The 27250-nt window shown below is 42.3% G+C and overlaps 1 protein-coding gene across 1 annotated transcript; it reads right to left on the bottom strand.

Annotated features, from left to right (window-relative positions):
- Positions 1-2383: 2383 nt before the first annotated feature.
- LOC308150078 (gamma-aminobutyric acid receptor subunit rho-2-like) lies at positions 2384-20046 on the bottom strand (the record flags this gene model as incomplete). The annotated part of the gene is made up of 9 exons (XM_080522944.1): positions 2384-2710; positions 6927-7135; positions 7617-7769; positions 8307-8447; positions 8907-8989; positions 10370-10593; positions 11815-11882; positions 18849-18955; positions 19922-20046. 9 exons carry the CDS (start codon positions 20044-20046, stop codon positions 2384-2386), a joined length of 1437 nt encoding a protein of 478 aa, XP_080379070.1.
- Between the last annotated feature and the right edge of the window lie 7204 nt (positions 20047-27250).

Consider the following 27250-nt stretch of genomic DNA (forward strand, 5'->3'; position numbering starts at 1 on the left):
GTGATTTGATCTTGCAGGCCAGGGTGATCGATAACCAAGCTGAATGGACGGAGAGAAATCCACAGAAGCTACAGACGGTGAAAGACGTCTCTGACGTTGCTCTTTCGTTGTCTTCTCTTTCACTGAATGCCCCACAGAGTAACTGTATGAGAGAATGAATGAAGAGAAAGAAAGAGGTCTACAGCAGGGGTCGGCAATTAGGTTTGGCCTCGGGCCAATTTTTTTTTGAGCCACTAGATGGCGGGCCCGAACGTTTTTTTTTTTCTATTTTTTTTTTTTTTTTTTTCTAACACCAGGGGAGCCACCCCTCCTAAATTTCGTTGTTTGGTACCTGTACTGTAGCAATGACAATAAAGACCATTCATTCATTCCATTCATTCATTCATTCATTCATTCATAAGTAATTGATTGTTAAAAAATGTGACACGTTCTAATGCTTTGACTTTTCTTTCGAAAAATGTACACATCGCTAGTCAACTAACACAGCTTGTTTTGTGAGCCTGCTAACAATGTAAAGTAGTGTTGTAGTTAACTAGGTAACAATGTAAAGTAGTGTTCTAGTTAACTAGATAACAATGTAAAGTAGTGTTGTAGTTAACTAGGTAACAATGTAAAGTAGTGTTGTAGTTAACTAGGTAACAATGTAAAGTAGTGTTCTAGTTAACTAGGTAACAATGTAAAGTAGTGTTCTAGTTAACTAGGTAACAATGTAAAGTAGTGTTGTAGTTAACTAGGTAACAATGTAAAGTAGTGTTGTAGTTAACTAGGTAACAATGTAAAGTAGTGTTGTAGTTAACTAGGTAACAATGTAAAGTAGTGTTGTAGTTAACTAGGTAACAATGTAAAGTAGTGTTGTAGCTAACTAGGTAGCAGTCCAATCCATTACGTTGCAGTATTTTGGCTTGACTAGCAAGTTTGTGTTGTGATTCTCAACAACGTTGAAACGTAGTTTCACCCTTTTCCATAGTTTTGAATAATAAATGTGTGGACTGACGATGTAGCGCAGCCTAGCTTATTCTAATAATTATTTAACATACTTTCATTCTGAATGATTCCCCCCTCCTCCCAGACAAGGTCACATTATTATTGGATTGGTTGTTTGCCTGCCGGGTGAAGTTAGCTAAACATTTAACCTGCTAACTAGCAAGAGAAACATCATGTCACTCTCCAAAGGTGTAAAGAGGAAAGTTGACGGTGAAAACAGGGCATTTAAAGAGGAATGGACAGCGAACTATAATGTTCATCCTACCTGGTTTCATCAACGCAAAGCCGTTGTGAGACTCACATCTTCCGTGCTCACAATGTTCCCTTTCTATACATGCGAGTCGTCCTTTTCCTCAATGAATGTGATAAAGACGCACAAGAGGAATCGATTGATGCAAAAAAAAACTTGAGAACTGCCTGCGGATTAAAGTGACGTCCATATAACCAGATATCAAGCAAATACTGACCGATGGGAGATGCCACTTTTCACATTAAGTGAGTACCAAGCCTGTCGTTATTGTATTTAATAACCTAATTGTATTTTTTATATTTTTAATGAATGGCTCATTGTAATTATTATCCCTAATAGCGTGTTTGCTCTGTCGTTTCAGGAGCATAGGCCTATGCACCACCACCCCTCGCATAAGCGGATTACTTTTCTTTCTTTTCTTTTTTTCACCGATTTTGTTGTCAATGTTTTTCAGAATATTAAACTGAATTTGCTTTGTTACTGTTCATATGTGTGTTGCAGTCACATATACGTAAACATTACGTTTGAATTATTTACTGAGCTGGTGTTATTTTTTTCAAACCACACACGGCTATTTCAGCACTACACGTTGTCCACCTACTTATGATTCACTATGAGGGGTTCAGCGTCAGTGCGCTTCGGTGCACCCCGCTGCCTGATTGTCTGTCCCTGTGTCATTCACTCTCAACATGGATAAAAGTACAATAAGCATTATTCAGGTGGAGGTAGATTCTCTATTCGGACATTATAGGCGCTATATGTGGGACTGTCGGTCCGATATTGTAAAAAAAAAAAAAAAAAAAAAAAAAAGTGGATTCTCAAAATATTCTGCTGGGCCAAATATTATTGGTGATGGGCCAGCAATGGCCCGCGGGCCGCCTATTGCCGACCCCTGGTCTACAGGATCCTCAACCCATTCCCCATGCAGAGCTTACAACACTGGAAAATAAAGAAACAGTTGACCACCATGTGTCCAACCATTGGTCCAAGTTCTCGATCATTATAAATAGCAATCGGAGATCCATTAAGATGTCATATTCCGTGATTAGTGGTGCCAAATGCACATACAACGTTCATATAACATCTCTACAACATCTCAGAGACTCTGCCCCCTGTCCTTGGTGGGTGTATGTCACCCATCCCACTAGTCTACCCACAGTAGACGGACCAGTAGATCAGGTTGAAGAAGATATATGACCCAGGGAAGAACATCCTTGAATACTTGTCGATGGTGTGCGTGTTCTGGATGATGTTTAAGGCCCGGATGCCTTTCTTCTTTGTAGTGGTGGATTCGCTGCTCACCGACAGGTGCACCACCATGTGCCCCTGTTTCTCTGGAATCTCATCAGGCTCTTCTTCAGACACCATGGGGGCTTCGGTGGTGTAACCAGCCAGGCTGTTGGTGTCTGCCTCACTATAGGTGCCGTCCAGTATCATGGTCCGGGTCTGGGACATTCCACAGGTGCAGGGCAGCGACTGCAGTAGGGAAGGGAACAGAGAGAATTGAGAGAGGGGGTGAGAATGAGAAAGAGAGGATAAATAAGACTGAGGGACAACATGAGACAGATGGAGAGATGCATTATCCTGGAGAGATGCATTATGTCCTATACACTTAGTAAAACTAAACGAATGTCCACTGCTGTGCACGCCGGCACCAACATTACAGATGGCTATACCTATAGTCAGTGTTAGAGTAGTGTTACCTTGAATGCCTTATTTTAATGCTTCACTGTCCTATTACTTATGCAGGGCACTGTATATACTGTAGATCTTTCATTTTTTAATATTACATTTACCTTACCAAGTACAATAAATAAAGCTGTAGGTAAGAGTCTAACTTTTGTTTCATATCCTCCAATGATGGATCTGATAGAACATAGACAGAGAAAGAAAAAAAGTGTTGTTGTTTTTTTCCTGCAAGTCACCCTCGGGCCTGGCTGGAGGATCTTTGGCACATTTACATTACATTTAGACTTTTGGCATTTAGCAGACGCCTTTATCCAATGCGACTTACAACCAACACATTTCATACCCAGCCATCACCTTGTCTCGAGACGTCTACAAGTCTGACAAGTTGTCAACACAAGTTAATCATCTATCCACCAGTCATCACAAGAAAAAGTCAAAATAGTCTATGCTTGGGCCAGAGGCCATTGGCAGTCAAAATGCTAGAAGAAGGAAGATTTATTTATTTATTATTATTATTATTTACAGTAGACACCCCTGATCTAGGGTCACTACTCTTCAGTATAGACGTATGTGTATCGCATCTGCTCTCCTCTCTTTCATCTACAATGAAAAACAATGTTCTTGTTTCCTCACATCCTCTATCCTTGCCTACTTAAATAGTATATCCATTATACAAGATGGCGGCGCGTTCACACGCGAGGTTGGGAGAGCTCCTTACGTTGGTGCTTTTTAGGGCCTTTAAGTACATTTGTATGTACATTTTTATTTCAGTACTTATAGGGAACTGTTGTGTAAATAGTACCTACAGCAGGCACGATTTACTAGACGTTGGTGCGAAAAACGAGAGGACTGTAATAGCGGAGTTCCTGAAACAACAAAGGCTTCCTCACGACATAGCCCATTCACCGGGAGAACAATGGTACACAATCCCAACCCTGAGGCGCAAACGTCGGCGTAGGGACCGCAAGCAACGACGGGGCTGCAGAGGAGGCCTGCTAGCTAGGCTGAGGAAGTGCCCGGACAAGCCAGCTTTGCTGAGTATATTCCTCTCTAACGTAAGATCCCTAGCTAACAAGATGGACGAACTGAGACTGCAGGTAGCTTCCAACAACACCGTGGGGGATAGCTGTGTGATTATTCTCACAGAAACCTGGCTCAGCGCTTCCATTATTGATTCTGCGGTTGCGTTACAAGGCCGCACTTTACACCGGGCGGACAGGACATTGCTTAGCGAGAAGACGCGCGGAGGCGGCCTGATCATATCTACGAAGGACAGCTGGTGCTTAAACACAAAAACTGTAAGTAGCCACTGCTCCCCAGACCTGGAATACTTGACTGTTAAATGCCGACCCACATACCTCCCGAGGGAATTCAACGCGGTATACATAACAGCTGTTTACATAGCACCTAGCGCGGATGCTAGCTTAGCATTAGCCCGGCTACATGACGTCATCAGTGGTGGACAGAGCACAGATCCTCAAGCAGTACATATAATCGCAGGGGATTTCAATCATGCTGACCTGAAGGTAGTACTACCCAAGTTTTATCAGCATGTTAAATGTGCAACAAGAGGAGATAACACACTGGACAAGGTATACACCAACATCAAGCTTGCCTACAAGGCTAGACCGCTAGCTCATCTAGGCATGTCTGACCACGTGTCCATCCTCCTGATCCCAGCCTACACTCCCATGAGGAAAAGTGCCCCCATCACCACTAAGACTGTCAGAACCTGGCCAGCAGGGTCCGCTCCACTGCAGATCTGCTTGAATGACACCTCATGGCAGGAATATGAGCATGAGGACCTGGAACAGTTCACGTCGTCGGTTCTGAACCACATAGTGAACTGCACCAACTCAGCCAACGTGGACAAACGTGTCCGGGTCTACCCCAACACGAAGCCATGGATGACTGAGAAGGTCCGACAACTGCTCAAGGAGAGGAACAACGCCTTCTCAGCGAAGGACAAACTGCTGTACAGCACCACCAGGGCTAACCTAAACCGTGGCATCCGGGAGGCCAAGGCAGACCACAGAGAGAAGATTGAGGAATGCTTCCTGAGCAACGACTCCAGGCGGGTGTGGCAGGGGGTTCAGCACATGACAAACTTCAGAGCCAACAGGCTCACAGCCGCTGAGGACGACCCCCTGCTGGCGGAAGAGCTGAACTCCTTCTACGCCCGGTTCGACGAGGGGCGAACGGAGGTAACCACAACACAAACACCACTCTCTCCAGCTCTCAGCAGCCTCACCCTCACAGAGCATGAAGTGAGACGCGTGCTGAAGGCGGTGGACCCCAGAAAAGCCTCAGGGCCGGATGGCGTCCTGGGACGGGTGCTGAGGGACTGCGCCGACCAGCTGGCCGGGGTTTTCACCAACATCTTCAACCAGTCCCTGTCCCAGGCCACCATCCCACCCTGCCTGAAAACCTCAACAATCATCCCAGTCCCGAAGAAAAGCACGGTGAGCTGCCTAAACGACTACCACCCGGTGGCACTCACACCAATCATCATGAAGTGCTTGGAGAAACTGGTCCGGGCCCACATAGTCACACGCCTCCCGCCCAACCTGGATCCATACCAGTTCGCCTACAGAGCCCACAGGTCCACAGAGGACGCCATCGCGACGACTCTCCACTCCACTCTATCCCACCTGGAGAGGGGGAACAGCTACGCGAGACTGCTCTTTGTGGACTTCAGCTCTGCCTTCAACACTATCCTTCCAGACAGGCTAGTGACCAAACTACTAGACCTGGGACTATCACACTCCATCTGTGCATGGATCAAGGACTTCCTGTCTGACCGCCCCCAGAGGGTGCGGGTGGGCTCCCACACCTCCACAGCCCTCAGACTCAGCACTGGGTCCCCCCAGGGCTGCGTGCTAAGCCCCATCCTCTACAACCTCTACACCTACGACTTCACCCCCGTCCACCCCAGCAACTCCATCATAAAGTTTGCAGACGACACCACCGTGGTGGGTCGTCAGGAGGAAAAAATCTGAGGTCCAGCCCCTGCTCATCGATGGAGGGAGCGTGGAGAGTGTCAACTCTCCGATTCCTGGGGGTGCACATACAAGATGACCTGACCTGGAAGACCAACACAGCAGCCATCATCAAGAAGGCACAACAGCGGCTCTACTTCCTGAGAGTAGTCAGGAAATACCACCTCAGACAGGAGCTGCTTGTGACCTTCTACCGCTGCACAGTGGAGAGCATCCTCACCTACTGCATCTGCGTGTGGTTCTCCAGCTGCACAGCCGCAGAGAGGAAAGCGCTACAGAGAGTCGTGAGATCGGCCCAGAAGATCATCGGCGCCCCCCTCCCCTCTCTGGAAGAGCTGTACAACACACGCTGCCTCAGGAAGGCCTCCAAGATCTCCAGAGACCCATCCCACCCTGGGAACGAACACTTTGTTCGGCTGCCCTCAGGCAAGCGGTTCAGGACCATGTCCGCAAGGACAAATAGACTGAAGCTCAGCTTCTACCCTAGGGCCATTCAGGCCCTGAACACAGCAAAGACCTAGGTTCTAGGCCCTGGACAATCTAGACAATTTGATGGCAGCTACTAGATTGTAATCAAGTGCAATACTGAAATACAACTGTGAACATTTCAAACCTGCAAACTGCGACACTTTAAATGAATGTGCAATAATACTATGTGCAATATGACAACCCTCGTGTACATAAGGTTCAGAGATAGGAAATGTTAGGATATTTATAGCATAGCATAGAGTACAGCACAGTGTTTTATTTGTATAGTATAGTAGTATAGTATAGTGGATAGTGTATATAGCCTTTATTTATGTCAACCAGCTCTTTTCCCTTCTTGTTTTTAGTATTTTTTTCCTAGCACCAGGGGAGCCCCCCCTCCTAAATTTCGTTGTATGGTACCTGTACTGTATTAATGACAATAAAGACCATTCATTAGTTCATTCATTAAGATTTGAACATTGACTGAAAACACACGAAAAACACTGGACAGGTGTGTTACTGTATTGCTACTGTACCTGTGACCTAGCCCTCTCTCGCATCTTGCGTTCCCGGCGATCCTGTTGAGTGGATAGGTAGTTGACGGCGGCGTACTCAAGCACAGACAGGAAGACGAACACAAAACTGACCCAGAGGTAGATGTCAACAGCTTTGATATAGGACACTCTGGGCATGGAGGCGTTCACACCAGTGATGATGGTGGACATGGTCAGCACCGTGGTGATACCTGGGCCACACAGAATAAGAAGGAGAAGAATAAGAATAAGAACAAGAAGAATGAGAAGAACAAGAACAACAATAAGAACATGGTGGAAAATAAGGAGGAGGTGGAGGTGGAGGTGGAGGGGGAGGAAGAGGAGGGAAGGAGCAGTCTGATAAGCTGATTTGAGTATTCAAATACTGTACATGTACACATTTTCAAATCATCTCCATTCTTCTTTGTTTAATCAAACACCACTAATTAAAATGCATATCTTAAAGTAAAAAAAGCGGTATTGGCTTTCATGTTTGAAACTCAATGAAAAATTTGGAAATCACTGCAAAACACAAAGGCTGATCATTTCTTATTTACGTACTTATTTAACCTTTATTTAATCAGGAAGTCCCATTGAGGTCCAAGGAACTATTTTACATCAAGCTTCAGAGGATTAGCAGAACTAAAATAAACACTTGTGGTCATCTAGCGGAGAGGACAACCATAATCATACCCAGGGAGACTCGGGCAGGCACAGCTCTGCGGTCGATCCAGAAGGACACCCAGGACAGCATGACCATCAGGGTGGCAGGAAAGTATGTCTGGAGCAGGAAGAAGAAGATGTGCCGTCGCAGTGTGAAGTTGATGTATAGACGATTGTACCAACCTGTAAAAACAACAAAAATTAAAAGCAATTATTGTACAGTATTACCATTGGTAATGGCTATTATCGTCATGTCTCAAATTCAATTCATAGTTCATTTATAAATCTAGCTAAACTCATAGTATAATTTAGAATACAGTCATATAATTTTGTGATAGGATACTGAAGAAGGTTGTTTCCTTTTATCAACTATTTTTTTTAATCAATAACTAGTCATCAACTTTAGGCCAGTTAATAGATTACCAGAGAATTACCATCACATTAGCCTACTACAGTATCTATCTGTATTGTAGGGCAAGAGATTAGATTGTATGTTTGATAATATCCCCAGTTCAGACCTGGATCAAATAGCACTTAAAATCATTTCAAATACTTTAAGCTGTGCTTGATTGAGTTTGCCTAGCTCAATAGAACCAAGGGAGTAGTTCCAAAAGTGCAAACTCCGCCCATCTGGCACTCCAAAGCTCAAGCTAACAAAACAAAAAAGAAAAAGTCAAATCCTTTTCAACACAGTTCTGCCCAGTTATTCAGCCTGTGTACCTGTGCTACTGTAAAAGGCCAGTCGAGAGGTGGTGTGAAACTTCTGGATGAGGAACTGAGACAGGGAGATGCGGTCATCCGTACTCAAAGACTCATCCCCGTTCTTCCAGTAAAGCATGAGGTCCTCATCCGTGTAGGCATCTGGGGAGCACAGCCAACAATGAGATCATTCAATTATACATTTATTTATTTGAAAATAAAGAATACATTTGTATTTGTATGTACTGTGCAGAAGAGCAATATACTGTATATCTATATATTACAACTACTGTAGACAAAAATATTAAATAAAGTACAGAACTGCATGATGGGTATCTCATCCAATGCAGGAAGGATGGATAGAACATAACCATATTTTCTTTCGTTTTGTCTTCAAAACATCATATTCTATTTCAAAGTGAGCATTTTCAGTAGAATGTTCTGTGTGCTGGTATTCTTTCTGTATAGATCTGAGTTGCATTATGCAGAGTTTTGAATACAGTATGTGCATGCCACAGGGAAATGTTGATCCGCAAAATAACCTGGCTTAGATCTGCTCCATAATTCATGATAAATAATAACAGCAACAACAGCCATATTAGGTTCTTTCTGACTACTCACAGCTCTCAAGCTCCAGCGAGCATGTTTGGGTGTCCAGAGGGAAACGGCTAAAGTCCATGTTACAGGCAGATGTTACTGTAACCCTGTCAAATAAGAACACAAAATAATGATGTGACATAGGCTACATCAACTTACATCAGTTATTATAACTCTTTATAACACCATTTACAGTACATCAGTCTTATGAGTATGTACACTGATGAGCCAAAACATTATGACCACCTGCCTAGTATGCTGTTGGACTATCCTACAACAGACTGGATAAATGGGGCCACTTTTTCCAATAACTACCAAAATATTTTACTCACATTTGAAAGTATGAGGATACATTAGAACACCTATAGTCCATAAACAACTACTTAATACAGTAACATTTATGACCTAGTTTTGATGTTTAAAAAACATGACCAGCCAGGAGGATGCTTCTAATTTGAACACAAAATGCTTGCTCTAGGTTCTCAGAGTGAATAAATACACTTAGAAAAGGAAAGATTCTTAGCACACTGGCTTTCTTGATACTTCACATTTATGTGGAACGATACCAATGTTTTGGTCAACACCATCATCAGTTTATTTATTTGTTATATATTAGGTTGTATATTATATATTAGGTGTGTGAACATTTGCGAACATTTGGGATATTAATAGCAGATATTAATAGTAACAAAGGTTTTGATATTAAAAATAACCTTGTTTGTGCAGAATGTAGGATGACACTCAGACATAACTCATTTGCATTTTGTGTTCAAATTAGAACCATTCAGGTTACCGGTAAATTACATACACGTACGTACAGTAGAGTAAATATTAATTTTGGGTTGCCAGATGTCAGTGGACAGTGTCTATACAACGTGTGTACAATTTGGCTGGTCATTCAGTCGTGCTAGAAATCTAGAGATTTTATCATAGACTTCAATGGTGTGAGTTGAGAATCGAATTTTGTGGTGCGACAAAATCGCACGCCGTGTGCATTGGCCTTAAGGTGTGCAAAACATTCTCAAGCAATTATTACTATACCTCTCCAGCACCACCACCAGTATTTTCTTGGCTATCACTCACATAGACATAGACACATCCCAATGCCTTTGAATTTTGACAAGAGGATGCAGATGGAAATTGTATTTCCTTCTTTGGCCGAGGATAACTTATCCACACCAAATAGTACAGAGGATCGAAGGCCCACTTGGAAAAACTTCAGAAGAGGGACACCTGCCTATATCTCCAAGGAGCTACACTCACTGAGCACAGGAACAATAAGAGCATCCCACAGGTATAAACAAACAGCCCTCTCTGGGAACTACCAAACGTTTGTTTTAAGAAATGGGGAGAGATCCTGAATAAAGCTCCCTCGTCTCATGCTTCTGATAATCGAACAAATGTCTGCTGAGCAAAAGGAGACACATGACGAGATTAGGACACACGCACGCACACACACGTACACACACGTACACACACTGCCCCACCTGAGGCTGTAGAGAACATGGCCGTCAGGAAACACCCGCAGCATGATGTTTTCTGTGGTGGTATCATGGATGAAGGACCTCTTAGAGTGAACAAAGAACACATCAGGTACCCAGATCTTCTTCACCAGACGCCCGTCAAAGGTCATGCTCTTATTGGTCGTGCTCATGAAGGACAGGCGCTCGTCCTTCCAATAGTGACGCAGGTACAGGGTCATAGTGAAGTCCTATTGGACAGGGGGGGGTTATTCTCAGAAACACTTATGGGATCATTCATTTCAATAGAAAAGGGAAAACTTCACTATGAGAGGTTATGTCAGTCAGGTCATTGTGTGTGTGCTTGAAGATGTTTTTATTTCAGTTCAAAGGTCAGGCTCTGATGAAATGTTAGAAGATGGTGTGAAAACGGTGTAGTATATAGTACTATGCACATGTACCGTATTCCCACATGTACCATAACATATGTTACGGTACTATGTGGGAAAAATAGGGTTAGGGTTAGGTGCTACGTCAACTTAGTACATGCTGGCATGTCTTACCCTAACCCTAACCCTAACCTTAACCCTAGCACCCTAGCACCTAACCCTAACCCTAGTTTTCCCACATGTACCGTCTTCCCACATGTACCGTAACATATATATATATATATATATATATATATATATATATATATCATGTCTTGAATCACTGCCACTCAGTAGTACCCTGATGAAGGCTTGTTAGCTGCAGCTTGCCAGCTTGTCGGTCTAGTGTGCTTGCCATGTGATAAATAAACACTTGTTTAACTTATTTAATGGATTTTGGATGTTTTCTTCTCTTTCACAGTCATAAAAGCAAGTCATCTTCGATTTTCTTACAATGTGTTAATTTTCAGTTCAGGGGTGATGAGTTTAAAGAGTATTTCAGTTCAAAGGAGACTTTGAACTCTGAATTGGGAACAGTTGTAAATTCCAATCACTATACATGGAAGGGCCAATCCCAATTCACCCCTACGGCTTCGTTTTCACCATCAATATAGTATTAAGATAATAAGATGGTTATCATAATTTTTCAAATCTTTATTAAATCAAATAATCGCTCAAATTTCCCATTGACTTCAATTATGCAAGATTTACACAAATGTCAGAGTTATTACGCCTGCGGATCTTGAGTTAGGAGTTCCCTCAATAACTAAAGGATGGATCATCAATCATCCTCATTCTTTCCTCCTTGTTCATTTTGTATGGCCAAGCTGTTGGGATATTCCATAATTATAATCTTCATACACAAATGCTCTCCAAATGACTCCATTACATCACAAAGGATTGGACGAAAACAACGATTACAACTAATGTGTCCATTAGGATGCATGATGTAAGGGAGGCTATGGCATATAAGGTGATGTGTAATACTCTGTTGAAGCGTTTGCCTCACAATTTGCTGGTGAATGATTTGTATAGTTTTCCTACCATATCTACTTCTGAGATGCTGTCCAAGCTTTCCACCTGTACATCCACTCCGACTGGGATCGCAGGGCCTGTAAAACGAAAAGTAACCACAGTATGTGTATGGTCACTGTCACATGTCTCATGCATCCTAATTTGTGTTCAGTCATGTGAAATGATGATCGAATTGGGCCTGCAAAAAAGACAGGCTAAATATAGCTAATTGATCAATTAAACTAGTCTCCGGGCATTATGAATATCTGGTGATCGGACGTATGCAGAATTTGTGTCGCGAAAGTACACGTTCTCTTTCAAACCAGCCGCAGTGTGTGACTCAGTTAATCTAATCCTGAGCCAACTCCATCTCACTGTAGACACTCCAGGGCTGAGGTGTAACACTGTTTATGGTGTCTGGGGGTAAATGTGCACCCCGAATTATACAAGTAGGGAAAGTAACCAATACCACAGCCTCTCTTCTTTGAATGGAGGTATCACTCGCAGTATCACTTGTCTGCCCACAGAGGGCACCACTGTAGCACATCTGTGTAATTCATTAGCGGTCCAGGATCAATCATTGGTTACAGCACACTAAAGTGGACTACGATCCCTGACATGCCAATTTTCATGGCAATTTTCATATCCTTTTCTATTTTCAAATCACACCTGACCCCCTCAAGATGAGGAAAACAACATGTCTGACACCATCACATATCCGGTGGAGTGAGCTACAGTTTGGTGGAGTACACAGATAATACAGGTTTGTGGAGAAGATTTATACGATTTGGAACACTTTGCATCACTTATCTATACGGTCTGTAATCTCTAAAAGAGATTAGGGGAGACGCTAAATGCTAGAGTTACTGTTCCTGAGGGCCATTGAGACCAGGAACAGTGAAGGGATCTATATGACGCTTTGGGATTAACTCTCCACACTTACTGTCACAATCACAGGGGGAAATCACTTGTCTCTAAAAAGCAGTAAAATCCATTTTAAAATCCTCCATCAAATATGGAAAAACATACTGTTAACCTCCTGTTATGTTGCAGGTCAAATTGACCACTTTTAGATTTTGACATCACTGAAATGCTATTTTTATAGCATGGACCTTAGGGGTAATTAACTTAAACAATAACAATATGAAAAATGACAAAACACACACACACACACACACATACTCATACACAAAGAGATCTGTGGAGGGGGCATACTGATATGGTCCCTTCACTCTCTTTGTACACAGAACAGTATATTCTCTTGAAACATGAGCAAAAGAGTCTCAGTCAGTGAAGTGCTGGAAAGCTTCTTTGACCTATTAGATTGAGAACGTTGTGCCCGAGACCCACAAGTGAACTCATAACTTCCTCACAGCCTGAGTGAGGTTTTCATGTCAAATAATAGAAACATTGAATAGACCCCACTCCCCATCATCTCCCCATGAAAGTCAGGGAAGAGTGCCCGTTGAAAACATACAAAGATCCCAGTTCCCACAAGATATGCCATCACACATGTGAAATACATACATTCACCATTTGAATTGTTTTTCCCAAGAGCAAATGAACACTACGTCTACTATAGCATAAAATGGTTGCAAATTGCGTTTTATGATGAAAATTAGTGGAGAAATATATAACTGTAGTCTGTATGGAATTAAAAAAAGACACAAATCTAAATCAATGTGACTTGAACATTATGGAAAAAATAATGTTTTGGAAGTATTGACTATTTTAAACTGAAAGAAATATCTATTTCACCCAGAACATATAGCGTATAGCCTTATGAACAATCACAGGAGGGTTAACACATTCTTACAGAAAAGCTCAACTGGCATGTCTATTCAAAAGAACATGTGTTGTGATATCAATTGCCCTGCTGTCTTTCTTTGATTCAGATTCTTAATGCGGAACGTCTTCAAGTTTCGCTCTGTCATCTCTCTATCAATCAAAGTATCTCTGTAGGGATGAGATATCAAAGTGGCTCTCCCAGTTAAGATGCACACATATTATCTTTTCTGTGGAAGCAATTACAGCACAAGGGCTTTGCGACATGATGTAATTTCAATATTTTTGAATATCATCAGTGGATTGAAACACAGTGAAATAATTGAACGTCAGGCACAAACACTGGCACCCTCTAATTTCCATAGATCAACAGTGTATCATGGATAATTATATGCAAATATTACATCCAATAACCAGAGGAAAAATATGAAAATCCATGAGATTAATGCTGATTTCGCCTTATGCTGGTTTTCGTTTTGAGATTTGCAATTGCTAACATGCAGCAACATGTCCTACAAGCTGTTGTGTATTTAAATGCATCTAGATATTTCTCGTAGGGGATCTTTATGCTCAGATCCTCCTTAATTTTACATTCATCTCATCTTATAATATCACAATAACACATACTGCTACATGTTCTGCTACAAAAAACTCCCTACTGGGCGGGTTGAATGATTTTCCTATGGTTTGCTATTGAGGCTTTTGATTATCAAATGAACGCTGTTTTGAAGAGCTCCTAGGTGTAATCAATACAATAGCTTTAATCAGACCAGCACACCCACAGCTGAACTCTCTGCATGCCATAGTTCTGACCTTGTTTTGGTTTGCCCCAAATCCCAAACTGGCCTTGAGTTTAAACCACCAGAAATAATGGAGATCAATTCTTTCCGGTGCACCTCAATTTACTGTATATAGTAGTAGTAGTATAATTTACTGTATAGTCTCCTTTTAAAATATGTTGTATTTCCATGTTAATAAAGTTAACTGATATACTGGTGGCGATACAGTACAAAGCTGCTAACATTTTATTATCAGGATTATCAAGATAAAACTGCCAACAGAAGCTGTTGTTTGGAAATGTGTGTTTAGTCAATTATTTCTCTGTTGTTACAATGCTAATTGGCATTGTATTTTATATTGTTGGAAAGCCTGTTTATTTACCTTTACAATGATGTTCAACTTGTAAAGTTCATGCATTTGTGGGATGAGCAGCACAGCTGATTATGTGGGTAAAAGTAAAATTTGCCAAAATTCTCTGTCAATGCTAAACAGTATATTCACCTGTTGGTATTGACTTGTTTTGATTTGTTTGGTGGATTGGATGATTGAATTCTCTATCAGTAACATGGAACAAACAAGACATATTGGCAATTTTACACTTTATTCCTTTAATACACTGTCAGGAGCCTTAGTAGCAGGTGGAAGATCCATACGCAGCCACTACAGCCTCATGCTGGTCACCAACCAGGTCACACATTGCTGTGGGATGACATTCCATTCATCAACCAGGAGTCATTGCAGGTCAGCCAGCATGGTTGTGTTGGTCACTCTACTATGTACAGCATGCCCAAGCTGATCCCACAAGTGTTCAATTGGGTTTGGCAGGCCATTCCATTCTCTCTACTCCCACATTCTGGAGGTAGTCTGTGATAACCCTGGCTCTGTGGGGGCGAGCAGTGAAGGGCAGTCATTACAGGCTTCCTGGTAGCCTTTTGAGCTCAGATTGGCTGTGTGCAGTCTGTTCCTGACCGTCTGATCAGAGAACTGCCATAACGCCCTGCACATGTTAATGCTAATGCTACAGCAGCCAACAGCCAACAGCCACAAAGTCATCTCCAGATGGCTGTGGGGCTAACCCATCTATCATTGAGCACTGCGTGAAGCTTTAGCCACTAAAAGAAGTACAACAACAAAAACAAAACAATTGGTTCAATGGATCTTTCAGGTTCTCTGAGATGCGGTGGCTTGAAGCCAAAAACGGATGTTCTCATCATGTCATGTCATTCACAGTAGGCTAGATCTAATAGCTGTGATCCGCAGCCCATTAGATCCAGATATTGTAGATACAATATTTGATACAATCGCATTCTTCTATTCGAAACATCATTATCACCAATGTCGTGTGGTTTACTGATGACATTCAATCTGCAGATAAACTACCCGAGTAGACCTCAATGATCCCTTTGACCTCGGGTAAGTCCCTTACACCACTAAGCCATCACGTTTCTGAAAAGCACAGACACTGTTGTTGCGTGTCCAGTCAACATATCATAATGTGCTCACTCTATACATCAAAAATGATACCGGGAGTGCTCCCCTTTTTGCATGGATTAGCAATAAGCTTAATGTGTTATTTTATGAAGGATTAAAGGCAATAAACCCATGCATTAGCCAGCCCACTCTGACTTCTTTAGCTGTCCCATTGGTGAAGTACTGTATCTACAACGATGTCCTGCAACCTTGTAACACTCGGTGGGAGGAGGGGGGTCAACTAACACCTTCAAGACATGCATACAGTACATTTGCTTTAAACCTCCCACCACAGCCTTTTAAAATTCAAGGCAAGATTTTAAAGAGAACCTTGGCCTTGAAGAAGCCTCAACTGAAATTTGCATGCTAAAGGTTTCACCCTTTAGTCCTGCAGAGCAACTCCACAGGCATGTTTACTCTCACTGTGGTGAAGAGAATATATTACATATAGTATAAGCCTCTGTATCCATTATAATGTGTTAAGTTACATTTTGGGATGCTGTGTGTGGTAGTTGTACTCAGGCTATTTTCAGTCTTTCTCCCTGTGACCCCCTGCTGTATGCTATGCCAATCCCCCGCTTTAACAATTATCTGTCGCAGGCATGAGGAGCCTCCAAAACAGTGCCACTTTCATCAACTGCTCCAAACAAGAAAGACATTGCAAAGGAGCAAACATCAAACAAAAGAAGAGTTGTTTCATTCTTTTGTTCTTTCTTCTGGTTTTTCAAATGTGAATACTTCTCCAGCTTCTCCAAACATCATTAAAGCTACTTCTAACACTGCCTGTGTGTTTCACAAAGTTTCTGTACATTCCTGGGATGCAAACTTCTGTGTGAAGCACTGAGTTGAATTGAGATGGTTCTCATCTGAACCCAAAAAGCCTTAGTCCTGAGGTTTAAAACACTCAGGCACTGAACACCAACTCAAGGTTGCACAGCTTGAGCTCTGAGACAAACTTCATTCAACACTGTTCAAAGAGCCAAACGTTATCTTGAATAAGAAACTTGAGTATACTGTATGTGATTACGAAGTAGACGGCTGGGATATTCTCCTTCTGATGCTTTTCTGTGGGTACATACTGTGAATGGAGTAAATTGGATAAATTGAAGCAGAGGTATAAAGTGAAGCTCAGGTTCAAGACAGCAAATCTAATTTACTACACAAGTATGACATTCATGCCAGAGTGGGAACACAGAACAACTCAAGTGCAGGTGTAATTGACCTGCCACGTTACAGTAAGTTGCGGATGAAGGAAGTAGCACTGGATCAATTAAAAATAATCATTGGAGAATCTAAGATATATTCCTTTGAGAGTGTTCACATGAAAACGTACCACTGAGATCACCCAATGGCAGGATAAGGACTTGTCATGGTACACATGTGACACGGTGAAAAGTTCCACATGCCGACAATTCTCAAGTCGCAAAAATGACTAAAAAGCTACAGACAAACAAGGGACAATATATGGGACCAGTGGGTGTCATCCTGAACCTGCCTGTCCTTATCGGGAGGGATTCTCCAACTGTGGGACAGTATGTCCGGAGACAGGGAACTGAGGGAAGCCGAGGTGTGGGGGATGCCAGAAGGAACCCTGTCCTAAGAGTGACTCTGGGGGAAGCAAGACGGGAGGAAGGTGAGGCGCGTCTGGGCAACCTGTTCCCGGTGAACCAAGAGGTGGCGCCAGGGCCCGCCGCACTAGAACTGGAGGATCCAAACCTGGTCACCGCTCTCCAGCAGATCACTGTGGTGGAGGGAGGAGCCCAGCCCAGGAGCTGACGGAGTTGGTCAGCTGGAACCAGGACGTGTTCTCCATTTAAAACTGAGACACACCGATCTGGTTTACCAGCATGCTCGACCTGACAAAGGGTTATTGGCAGGTGTCCTTAGCTCCCGGAGAAAACCCCTTTCGCCACTCCTGATGGGCTGTTCCACTACAGGAAGCTGGCCTTTGGACTGCCCACCTTCCAGAGATTGATGGACTGGGTGCTCTGTCCCCATCGTGAGTATGCGGCGGCCTGCCTCGAGGATATTGTCATCCATGGGAGCAAGTGGGAGACTCATCTGAACCAGGTGAGCACAGTGTTGCAGGCCTTACCGGGGGCGGGGCTAACAGCTAACCCTAGGAAACCTGGGGTACACCATGGGGAGGGGATGTGTAAAACCCCAGGTGAAGAAAGTGGACGCAATACTAGACTGGCCCCCTCACCAAGAAGCAGGTACGCACATTTGTGGAGTTATTACCGGAGGTTTATTCTCCACTTTGCCTCCCTATCCAGCCCCCTGACGGACCTGTACAGGAGCCAGAAACACAAATATTTAATGGTGGAGGAATACCTGGCGATCAAGTGGGCACTGGAGACGCTGAGATATTACCTATTGGGACAGCACTTCACCCTTGTAACGGATCATGCACCACTGGTTAGGATGTTGCGGAATAAGGACAGTAACACCCGGGTCACACATGGGTTCCTATCTTTACAACCCTTTGCTTTCTCTGTCATTCACAGGTCAGGTGCAGCCCATGGGGATGCCCTCTCCTGGAGGGTTGCTCTAGGGAGCTGGACCGCTCCTCCCTCCCAGTCAGAGCTGAGGGGGAGGGTGTGTGGCAGACGGCAGGGAACCGTGTGGGGAGTGATAATTGAAGAGAGGTATCTTGCAGCTCGCTGGCTCCACCCCCGAGCTTTATATGGACATCCTGGCCCAACGAGGCAAACCTGATCATTAAGCCAACAGTATCTGTGTCATTACCCGCTGTGACCTGAACTGTCAGATTACCCCCATTGTGTATCAAACTGTTTTGGCTGAGGATCCGCTTTTGGACTACCCCTGGATAATGGACAAAGGACTTTGAGTAAGGATTGTGGACTTTGAAGGGATAGCTGAATTCAACTGTAATTCAATTCCCAATTGCATTTGAATTGTACTTTGAGTGTGTATTTGTTACCTATCTTGGTGGCGTTGGAACCCCACAAGTAGGTGCATGCATGCATGTGTGTCTGTTTGTATATAGACAACTCGTAAATCCCTACCTCCAAATGCCGGCCTCATGGTAAAATCATGATCATCTACTTTCAGCAGCTGCTCTGTTTTCAGCTTCTTATTCTTGGTCACATCTGGCGGTTTCTTTGTCAAGGAACTGGGGAAGGACAACACAAAAATAATTAATGCTGACTGAGGGAATTATTCATAGCAGATAGAGGCACGTCTGCATTTCTTGGAGTGAGAATAAACAAATGTGTGTGTGAAGGACTTTTTTATGAATAGATGCCTATTGCCCTATTGGTGTGGTGTGAAAAGCATTTCACTTAATGAATGCACTGAAAGTATATTATTAATATTCAAGGTTAAGGAATGCATGTCAGTTTGGTGCATTGATGACTGCGGTTCTGGCTTCCTATTGAGAGACACAGACAACCACATGTTCTAATCACCACCACTGCTTTGCCCTCCCTGAAATCTCTGACAGTTTCTGAATTCTGACAGATGGACAAAACGTGCCATGGACACGTGGCCAAGGGATCGTGTGGGACACACACCAGTCATAACCTGTCATTGAGTAAAAAGTGAATGCAGAGTCTTCCCTGAGACCGTCTAGGTCATGTTAAATTTGTAATAGGTCATGTTAAAACCACTGTCCAGTGTCTTCCTTTAATGGACAGTTATTTAACTGTTTTTCAATGTCCACATTTGGACAGTAAACAAATCATGTCAACATCTCTAGTCTAATTTCGAGGTTGATAATCATACCATAATAATCATAATCATCATCATCATCATCATCATCTTTCATCATCACCATTAATTTCACTAAAATGAGAGAGAACATAACTGACTTAGACTAAAGCATGATGAAAATAAAGTATCATAATAAACATTGATAAGGATGATGATGATGATGATGATGATGTTGGATGTGGTGGTGGTGGTGATGATGATGGATGTTTATAAATTATGTAATATTTCTTTCTTATGTAATGATATGTCAACATCCAGCATTGCCATGTCACACACTGGCATTTTCCGAATGCCTATCCTTTTGCGCACCGGTACCCACACCCCTCAATTGTGACACCTGTGCAAGCAATATTCTGGTGCTACTTACGTGCCATGCTTTTGGGTCTCCACGGCCCCTGTCCATCTCCGTACTCGATGTCCGTGGTTACGGCATTCCCCGGTAACGACCAGACAGAGAAGTAAAAACAGTGGTGTACTCAAATAAGGCATCATGCGCGCACGCTTAAAATTCCACAAGTGAGTCTGAAAGCTCCTCTCAATCCATGCCTGTATGTTTTTAAACACCGACGCATCCTCTCGTTCACTGGAATGCGGGCGCTATGACATATGTCATTGCAACAGCGACGTAGTGTATGACTCCAATACCACAGATTGAGTACTCTAAAGGGGTTCTTTCACTTGTCATTGGTTAACTGCTCAGCTGTTTCGATGCGCCCAGTTGGTCGCAGCCACATGGTTGGTCGTCGTCGCAGATAAGCGCGCACACAGAGAGAGCGCTCCCCCACAGATGTACGCATGCCATGCATGAAAAAAACGGAATTAGTAAACACATTTAACCTCATAACACAACCTTTTACTGTACATAAGTCAGAGATGATCCTCGCCTCATTCCAGCTATTGCAGGAGTAGTTTACTAGGCTCCTAGGCGACTCATGCTTTGGTGAGCTTTTGGATGGAGATGTTGGGGGGTTTGTGCAAGCATTACAGCAACACCAAATGTGCTTTCTTTGCATCATGAATACAACCGTACATAAACATTACAACAGTAGAATAATGGATTTATTATTACGCATAATGTGTTGCAAACAGGTTCCACATGGGAACAGTTGCCATTAATTGATATTCACAGTCAACCCGCCTTCCTCTCCTCAACATGATTATGGGTCCTAAGGGGGGGGGGGGGGGGGGGCTACCCCAGGGGAACCACGACTTCCGGAGCTCAGGGCAGCAGATGGCTCGGCGCTCTTTTGATGCGTTTTGCGCCCACTCTCAACGCCCACTCTACAACCCCTGAAACGCAGCTTATCCGGGATTTCGGTGCAATTCTCCCCAGCCACGCCCGGATTTCCCCACTGCCACTCGAAGCCAGCTACTAAGCTGGGCTCGCTCCAAATGCATTACATTATGTAAAAGTGTGTATGTCTTCTTCATATTAAAAAACGAGATAAAATCCCTTAGGTTAATTTAGCTTAATCGCGTACGTTCTCCAAGCCCTTTTATCCACTATGTATATTCATAGATATATTTCTAACAGGCCCTCATCATCATCGTCGTTATCATCATCATCATCATCATCAACATCATCATCATCATCATCATCATCTACCTTGTTTAACAGGAAAGGGAATATTGTCTTAACCTTTCGCTCAGGTAATGTCAGTGGCACTCACCTGAGCTCTCATACATCTCAGTGATTGTATACCTGTAAGGCCTATTACACTGATAGGCTAGGTCTCTTCAGTGCAGCTGTCATTACAGTCAGATCAGTGGTCACAGGAGAGGTGAAGAGGAAAGAAAGACTTGTACAGCAGCTGAGGATGTGTTCCAGGGTTCCTCTCTTGGAACACAGTGGGCACGCTGGTGACTCTCACCACTCCACCAGCTTTTCGAGCCCTTGCAGAATCCACCGGCAGCCTGGGACTCATTCTGTGGTGACTATGAGGTCATCCATGAATGCCCTGATGGGTGGTTGCCGTTGAGCAGACTTCGTTCTGGGCCCCCTGCACTCCGGTTCAGCAGACTTAGTAAGCATGTTCATGGCTACGGAGAACAGTGTCACAGAGATTGTGCACCCTGTGATGGTGCTGATCTCCACCTTGTGCCAACTTGATGTTGCTCCTGAAGAGACCCTCATCCTGAAGTTGCTGTAGTAATCAGCGATGAGGTCTCTGATTCTGCTGGGGACGTGATGTTTGGTCAATGTGAGCTGCACCAGCTTGTGTGCCATGGAGCCATGCGTTTGCCAGGTCAAACCACAACACTGACAGGTTGTCCTTGTTGTCTCTGGCCTCCCTGATGAGCTGTGTCACCATCAACAATATTTGATTATCTGTAAATAATTGTAACCTCCATCTACTGTATATGCCATTGACATTGTATTATGCTATTGCCCACACAATTGACCAGGTTCTTTCTGAGTTACAGTCTGTATTCACTGTGCTGCAGAGAACTGTTGGGCTGAGATTGGTGCTTAATGCTGGAAAAACAAAATTATGTTATACGCTGCTGCATGTTCCTGGAACAAACTCCCTGAAGAAATCAAACAGGCACAAACCCTTAAAATATTTAAATCTAAGCTAAAAACCTTCATGTTTTGCACCAGTTATGATGAAACACAAACACTTCTATCAATGTCTTTTTTCCATTAACTCACTATTGTCTATTTAAAATGTTTTATCTATTTACTTCTTATATTTGCTTTTATTCATTGTAATTGTTATTTTCTTATGCTCCTCTTGCTGTCATTTTAAATAATGTATGTAAAGCACTTTGAATTGCCCCTGTTGTATGAAATGTGCTATACAAATAAACTTGCCTTGCCTTGCCTATTTACCCAAAATATGTATCTGATTTATGCATTGAGCCTGACCCCACTTATAAATACCTGGGCATTTGGTTTGACGTCGACTTGACGTTCAGAAAACATACAGAGGTGCTTGTTAAAAAGCTAAGATTTACGGTGGGCTTCTATTAAAGGAATAGACAGAAGTGTGTAAATCGTTTTGTTGTGTGGTGCACCTCACAACTGGAGCAATCTGCAGAGAATGTTTCAATTGGTTGCTCTGGCAGTTTAACGTTTTGATTGAGGACCTCTTTATGTTTATATTGACTGTGTTTTCTTACATCATTATTTTGTATTTTGTCTGTATATTATGTATGATTGTAAACTGTGTGTAGGCAGGGCTCCCTTGTAAAAGAGACCTTGGTCTCAATGGGACTCCCTGCTAAATAAAGGTTAAATACATAAAGGTTGAATACATGAATACAATCTCAATTCCAAACAAGTGTACATAAACATGTTGTCCCCCATGTGAATGATGAAGCGCCACTCCTTGTGTGAATTGGTGCCAATTATTCAAACGTATGGCTGAAAAGCTACCGGTGTCGTGTGAGATAGTGTTCCGATCTGATAGGAAGTGTGTAAGAGTCAGTGTGTGTAAGAGTAATCTAATGCAAATGATTGTAAAATAACAATGATAGTGGCTTACACTTATGACACTTTGTCCTCCCATGCAGTTATATGGTAACTAATTATGTTTATTGATGACACCATGAATATTATGTTCAACTCAACCTTTGCAATTAGGATGAATTACAATTTCAGTAATGATTGTGAATCACGTTATACTCTTGTTCATCACATTATATAATATTACATTACGTCATTATTATAACAATGTTTTTGATATTCCCATGCAAAATATACATATTCTTAATGTATTCATCAGTAAGACATTGATGCTTGCAGATGACAAATTATTGTTTGCATCTGTAATCTATATCTTTTTTTTGTTGTTGTTGTAATCAATTATTTATTGCAAAACAGTACACATGAAAAACTCACATTATTACACCAAACAAAATAAGTGTCTGTCCTGATTTTCTTTTTCTTCCCTTATCTTACACCCCCCCCCCCCCCACACACTATAAACACATGAGTAACCCCCCCCCCCCCATGGCGATAACATCCCTTCCACCCCCCCCCCCCCCCCCCCATAGTTCTTCATTACACTATATTTGGTAAATCATACAATCATAATAATACAACAATTACAGGTTAACTTCACATACAACACAGCCTACAAACACAGTCACTCCATCAAGTCTTTTATCCTATGTATTGCAGAGGTCCATGTTTGAATTGTCCTTTCTTTAGCTCCATGTATTCTGGCTATAGATTGTTCCATGTATAGTATGTCCAGGAAAGACAGCAGCCATTGTTTACGCGTAAGAGTATGTGGAGGATTCCATCGTAATGCTTACATCTTTTTGGCTGCGGTAAGACCAGCGAATAAAACACGAAACATGGAAGCTGACAGATCCAATGATGAAGTATCATTCAAGATCAATAATCTCGGACAACAAGGTATATGGATCCCCAATAGATTAGATAAAGTGGAAGATATTAGTTTCCAAAATGCCGCCACCCCAGGACATTCCCAGTACATGTGTAAAAAGGAGCCCACATGACCGAGTGAACACAGATCACAAATTGAGGAGGGTATGATTTTCATGAGGTGGCGTCTTCTCGGAGTGAGGTATAACCTGTGTAAGAAGTTAAAGTGAATAAGCTTATGATTAGGATTTTTAGATGTGATATCCAGATTGTCCCAAACAGTCATCCAATCAATATCCCCATCAGAAAAATCAAGGTCTCTCTCCCATACCTGGTGAACAGCAAGAGGTTTACAGGAAGCTTCTAGTAAATGAGTGTATAATTTAGAGACTAAACCCCTTGTCTGTACTCCCACATCTAACATCGTGTGAAGCTCATGGGTATATAGAGATTGTCCCCAGGGAACACCATATGCACGCATGGAAGATCTAAGTTGCAGGTAAAGAAAAAATGAGAACCCTGGTAAATTGTAGGTCATACGCAGATCATTAAACATTCTAAGACCCTCATCATTAGAAATGTCAGAAAGAACATGTATACCTTTATCACTCCATTGGGGATATGAAAAGGGAACTTTTCCGGTTAGAAGAGCGAAATTGTGGAAGATAGGAGTATGGGTGTGCCACTTTAACTGAGAGTGAGTAGCCTTCTCGACAGCCAGCCATACTGATAAAAGAGAGGACATTATAGGGCCCAGCTTAGATTTGGATTGTTTTAGTAGATAGACCTGAGTACACTAAGTCCTGTAAGCGGTGAGGGGAAGCCAAATTTTCCTCTATCGCTCGCCATGAAACCGATGCATTACAATCTAACCAGGTTGATAAAGGGCGCAGCACATACGCCCCAAAATACATTTTAAAATTGGGGACAGCTAGACCTCCATCCTGTCTGCTGCGCTGTAGAGTGGATAGTTTTAAGCGAGGGCGCTTGCCTTTCCAAATAAATTTTGATATAAGACTATGGATCTTGTCCCAGTAACCCTTGGGAGGTGAGATTGGCAACATATTGGAATAAAAATGTATCCTGGGAAGAACATCCATTTTGACAATGGAGACACGTGCTTGTAATCTATATCATTCAAGTCAAGTACAAATGTTGGTGTTGAACTAACAAATTCAATTCTGAATGAAATAATTCATGTTCGATTATTCTTAAAAATGAATGAAAACACTTAAAATGCAAAAGTGACATGGAAGCCATGCTCAATTAGGTATTGCCTTAGATACCTCTTAAAAACACAATTAATAGCGAGGGGACACTATCTGACAAGAGACCACATACTGACATGACACTGGAACATCCAGTGCTTATTTGATTCATTATCAGTCTTTCTTCTTACAGCTTTGTGTTTATTTGAAGGTATTTGAAGGCACGTAACCCACAAGTGCTCTCACTCTTAGGTATGCAGAAGAATTGTTCTCAACAGAGAAGAAGGGTTATGGTTAGGGTTATGGTTTAGTGGACAATTCAGTTGTGTTGTATTGTATCGTAACCTCACCCCATGGGTAAACTAAATGGGGTTTCTTCAGCATTGCTGTTACATTCATGCATTAGTTTCAGACCGGAGGGAGTCTATGTATTATTGTTTTTATTTAATCTCCCTGTGAAGTGCATTCTATTGGATCTGTGCATGAAATGTGCTACATGAATAAAGTTTGATTTGATTTGATTGCTGTTCTGGAGGGCACTATTCAGCTCTGTAGCTGTAGAAGCCCATGGCAATACACAAGGGCTGCTGATGTACTGTCACACAATGGTTCTGAGGCTACAGCAGTCCCCAGATGTCCTTGAATGCCCCCGGGGTCCACAACTATGCATATTCTTACCGCAGGGAGAAACACATAAAGTAGAGACGAAAAGGGCAGCATATTACATAATGCAACATCACGAAACCAGGGATGAAACATGGGATATATAAACATTATGTCCATATGGTTATGTTTTTATTTGCTTCTCGTACATGGATTCCCCATTGTTGCAATAAACGCAATTTGAGTGTTTAAGCCCCGATGCAGGCTTCGCTGTAATGGAGTTGGAGTACATAGATGTAAAGATGCTGTTTTAATAAGGATACGAATCAGTTGAATCATAGATTTTAAATGACTGTGGCGATTCTAAGCTTACTATAAAGCACCATCTCTTTTTCCCACAGAGGGCTTCTAACATTATTGTTTGCAAAATACAATGCTCCCACCTGCAAGTCATTGTTTTCTCATTACCTCAGAATACAGGTAACTGTTAGGTAACAGTTAAACAAAATACTGAATACTGCCTGCCTTGAGTGCAAGGTGGGTGGAGTTTGCACTTTTTGGGAAGAATCCATTGGTCCAATAGAGCCAGGCAAACTCTGTCCAGCACAGCTGGGTATTTGAAATCATTTAAAATACTATTTAACCCAAGTCTGGCCCAAATTGGGTGGAAAAATGCATTGAGGAGCACAGCTTAAAAAAATCATTGTTTTAGTATGGAGCACCAATACCAACATTCTGCGTAGGCCTCTGTGACAGTATTCGAGGGCTCTGTATGTGAACTGTGTCTCTCTAGGGGATATTACTGAAGCCCTAGAAAACACTAAAGCTGTGGGATGGCTCTTTAACATGATACTATGTAAACCAAGTCATGTTAAATAGGGCCTAACACTTCAAATGTAACAGAGAGTAGTATTGAGTGTTTATGTGTTTTGAGTAGGTGCAAAGGTGCAATAGAGAGCTGTCTGTTGTTAGGTCTATCATATCATATTTTCAATGTTGCTATAGCTACTAGGAATTCTTTATCTGTAGTAGGGTTGGCTTTTCCCTGTGAGTTTTTCCAGGGGTCTCTATGACAATACATACTCTTTTTTTCACAGTACCCTGTTTGACTTGCGGTTTCCTCTTCGATATCATGAAATAAGCATTTTTTATTCAGCTTCAAGAGAGATATGTGAAATTCAAATCTGCAGCTCTGAATGGAATTTGGATGATGAAAAGAAAGAAGCATTTCCATTACTGTGCTCCCCTGACCCCTGGATATACACTGTCCTGTGTAATGATGGAACAGTGACGCATCTTTTCTTCTTTTTGATCTATACTCTAAAGGTTTGGATTTCAAATCCAAATCCAAATTACTAAGAGGTTAAAGTACATATTCTGATCTTTTATTTGAGGGTATTTGTGTAAATTAGTTTTCAGCATTTAGACATGACAACAAGTTGTATACATGGAACAAGTTTTATACATCATTAAAAAAGAAGAAAAGGTACTGGTGAGCTCAGTAATTGCATGGCTCTAACTCCATCATCAAGTTTGATGCATGGTTCTA

The sequence above is a fragment of the Nansenia antarctica genome (assembly GCF_963989245.1).
Source record: "Nansenia antarctica genome assembly, chromosome: 1".
In the NCBI taxonomy this organism is placed as follows: Eukaryota; Metazoa; Chordata; class Actinopteri; order Argentiniformes; family Microstomatidae; genus Nansenia; species Nansenia antarctica.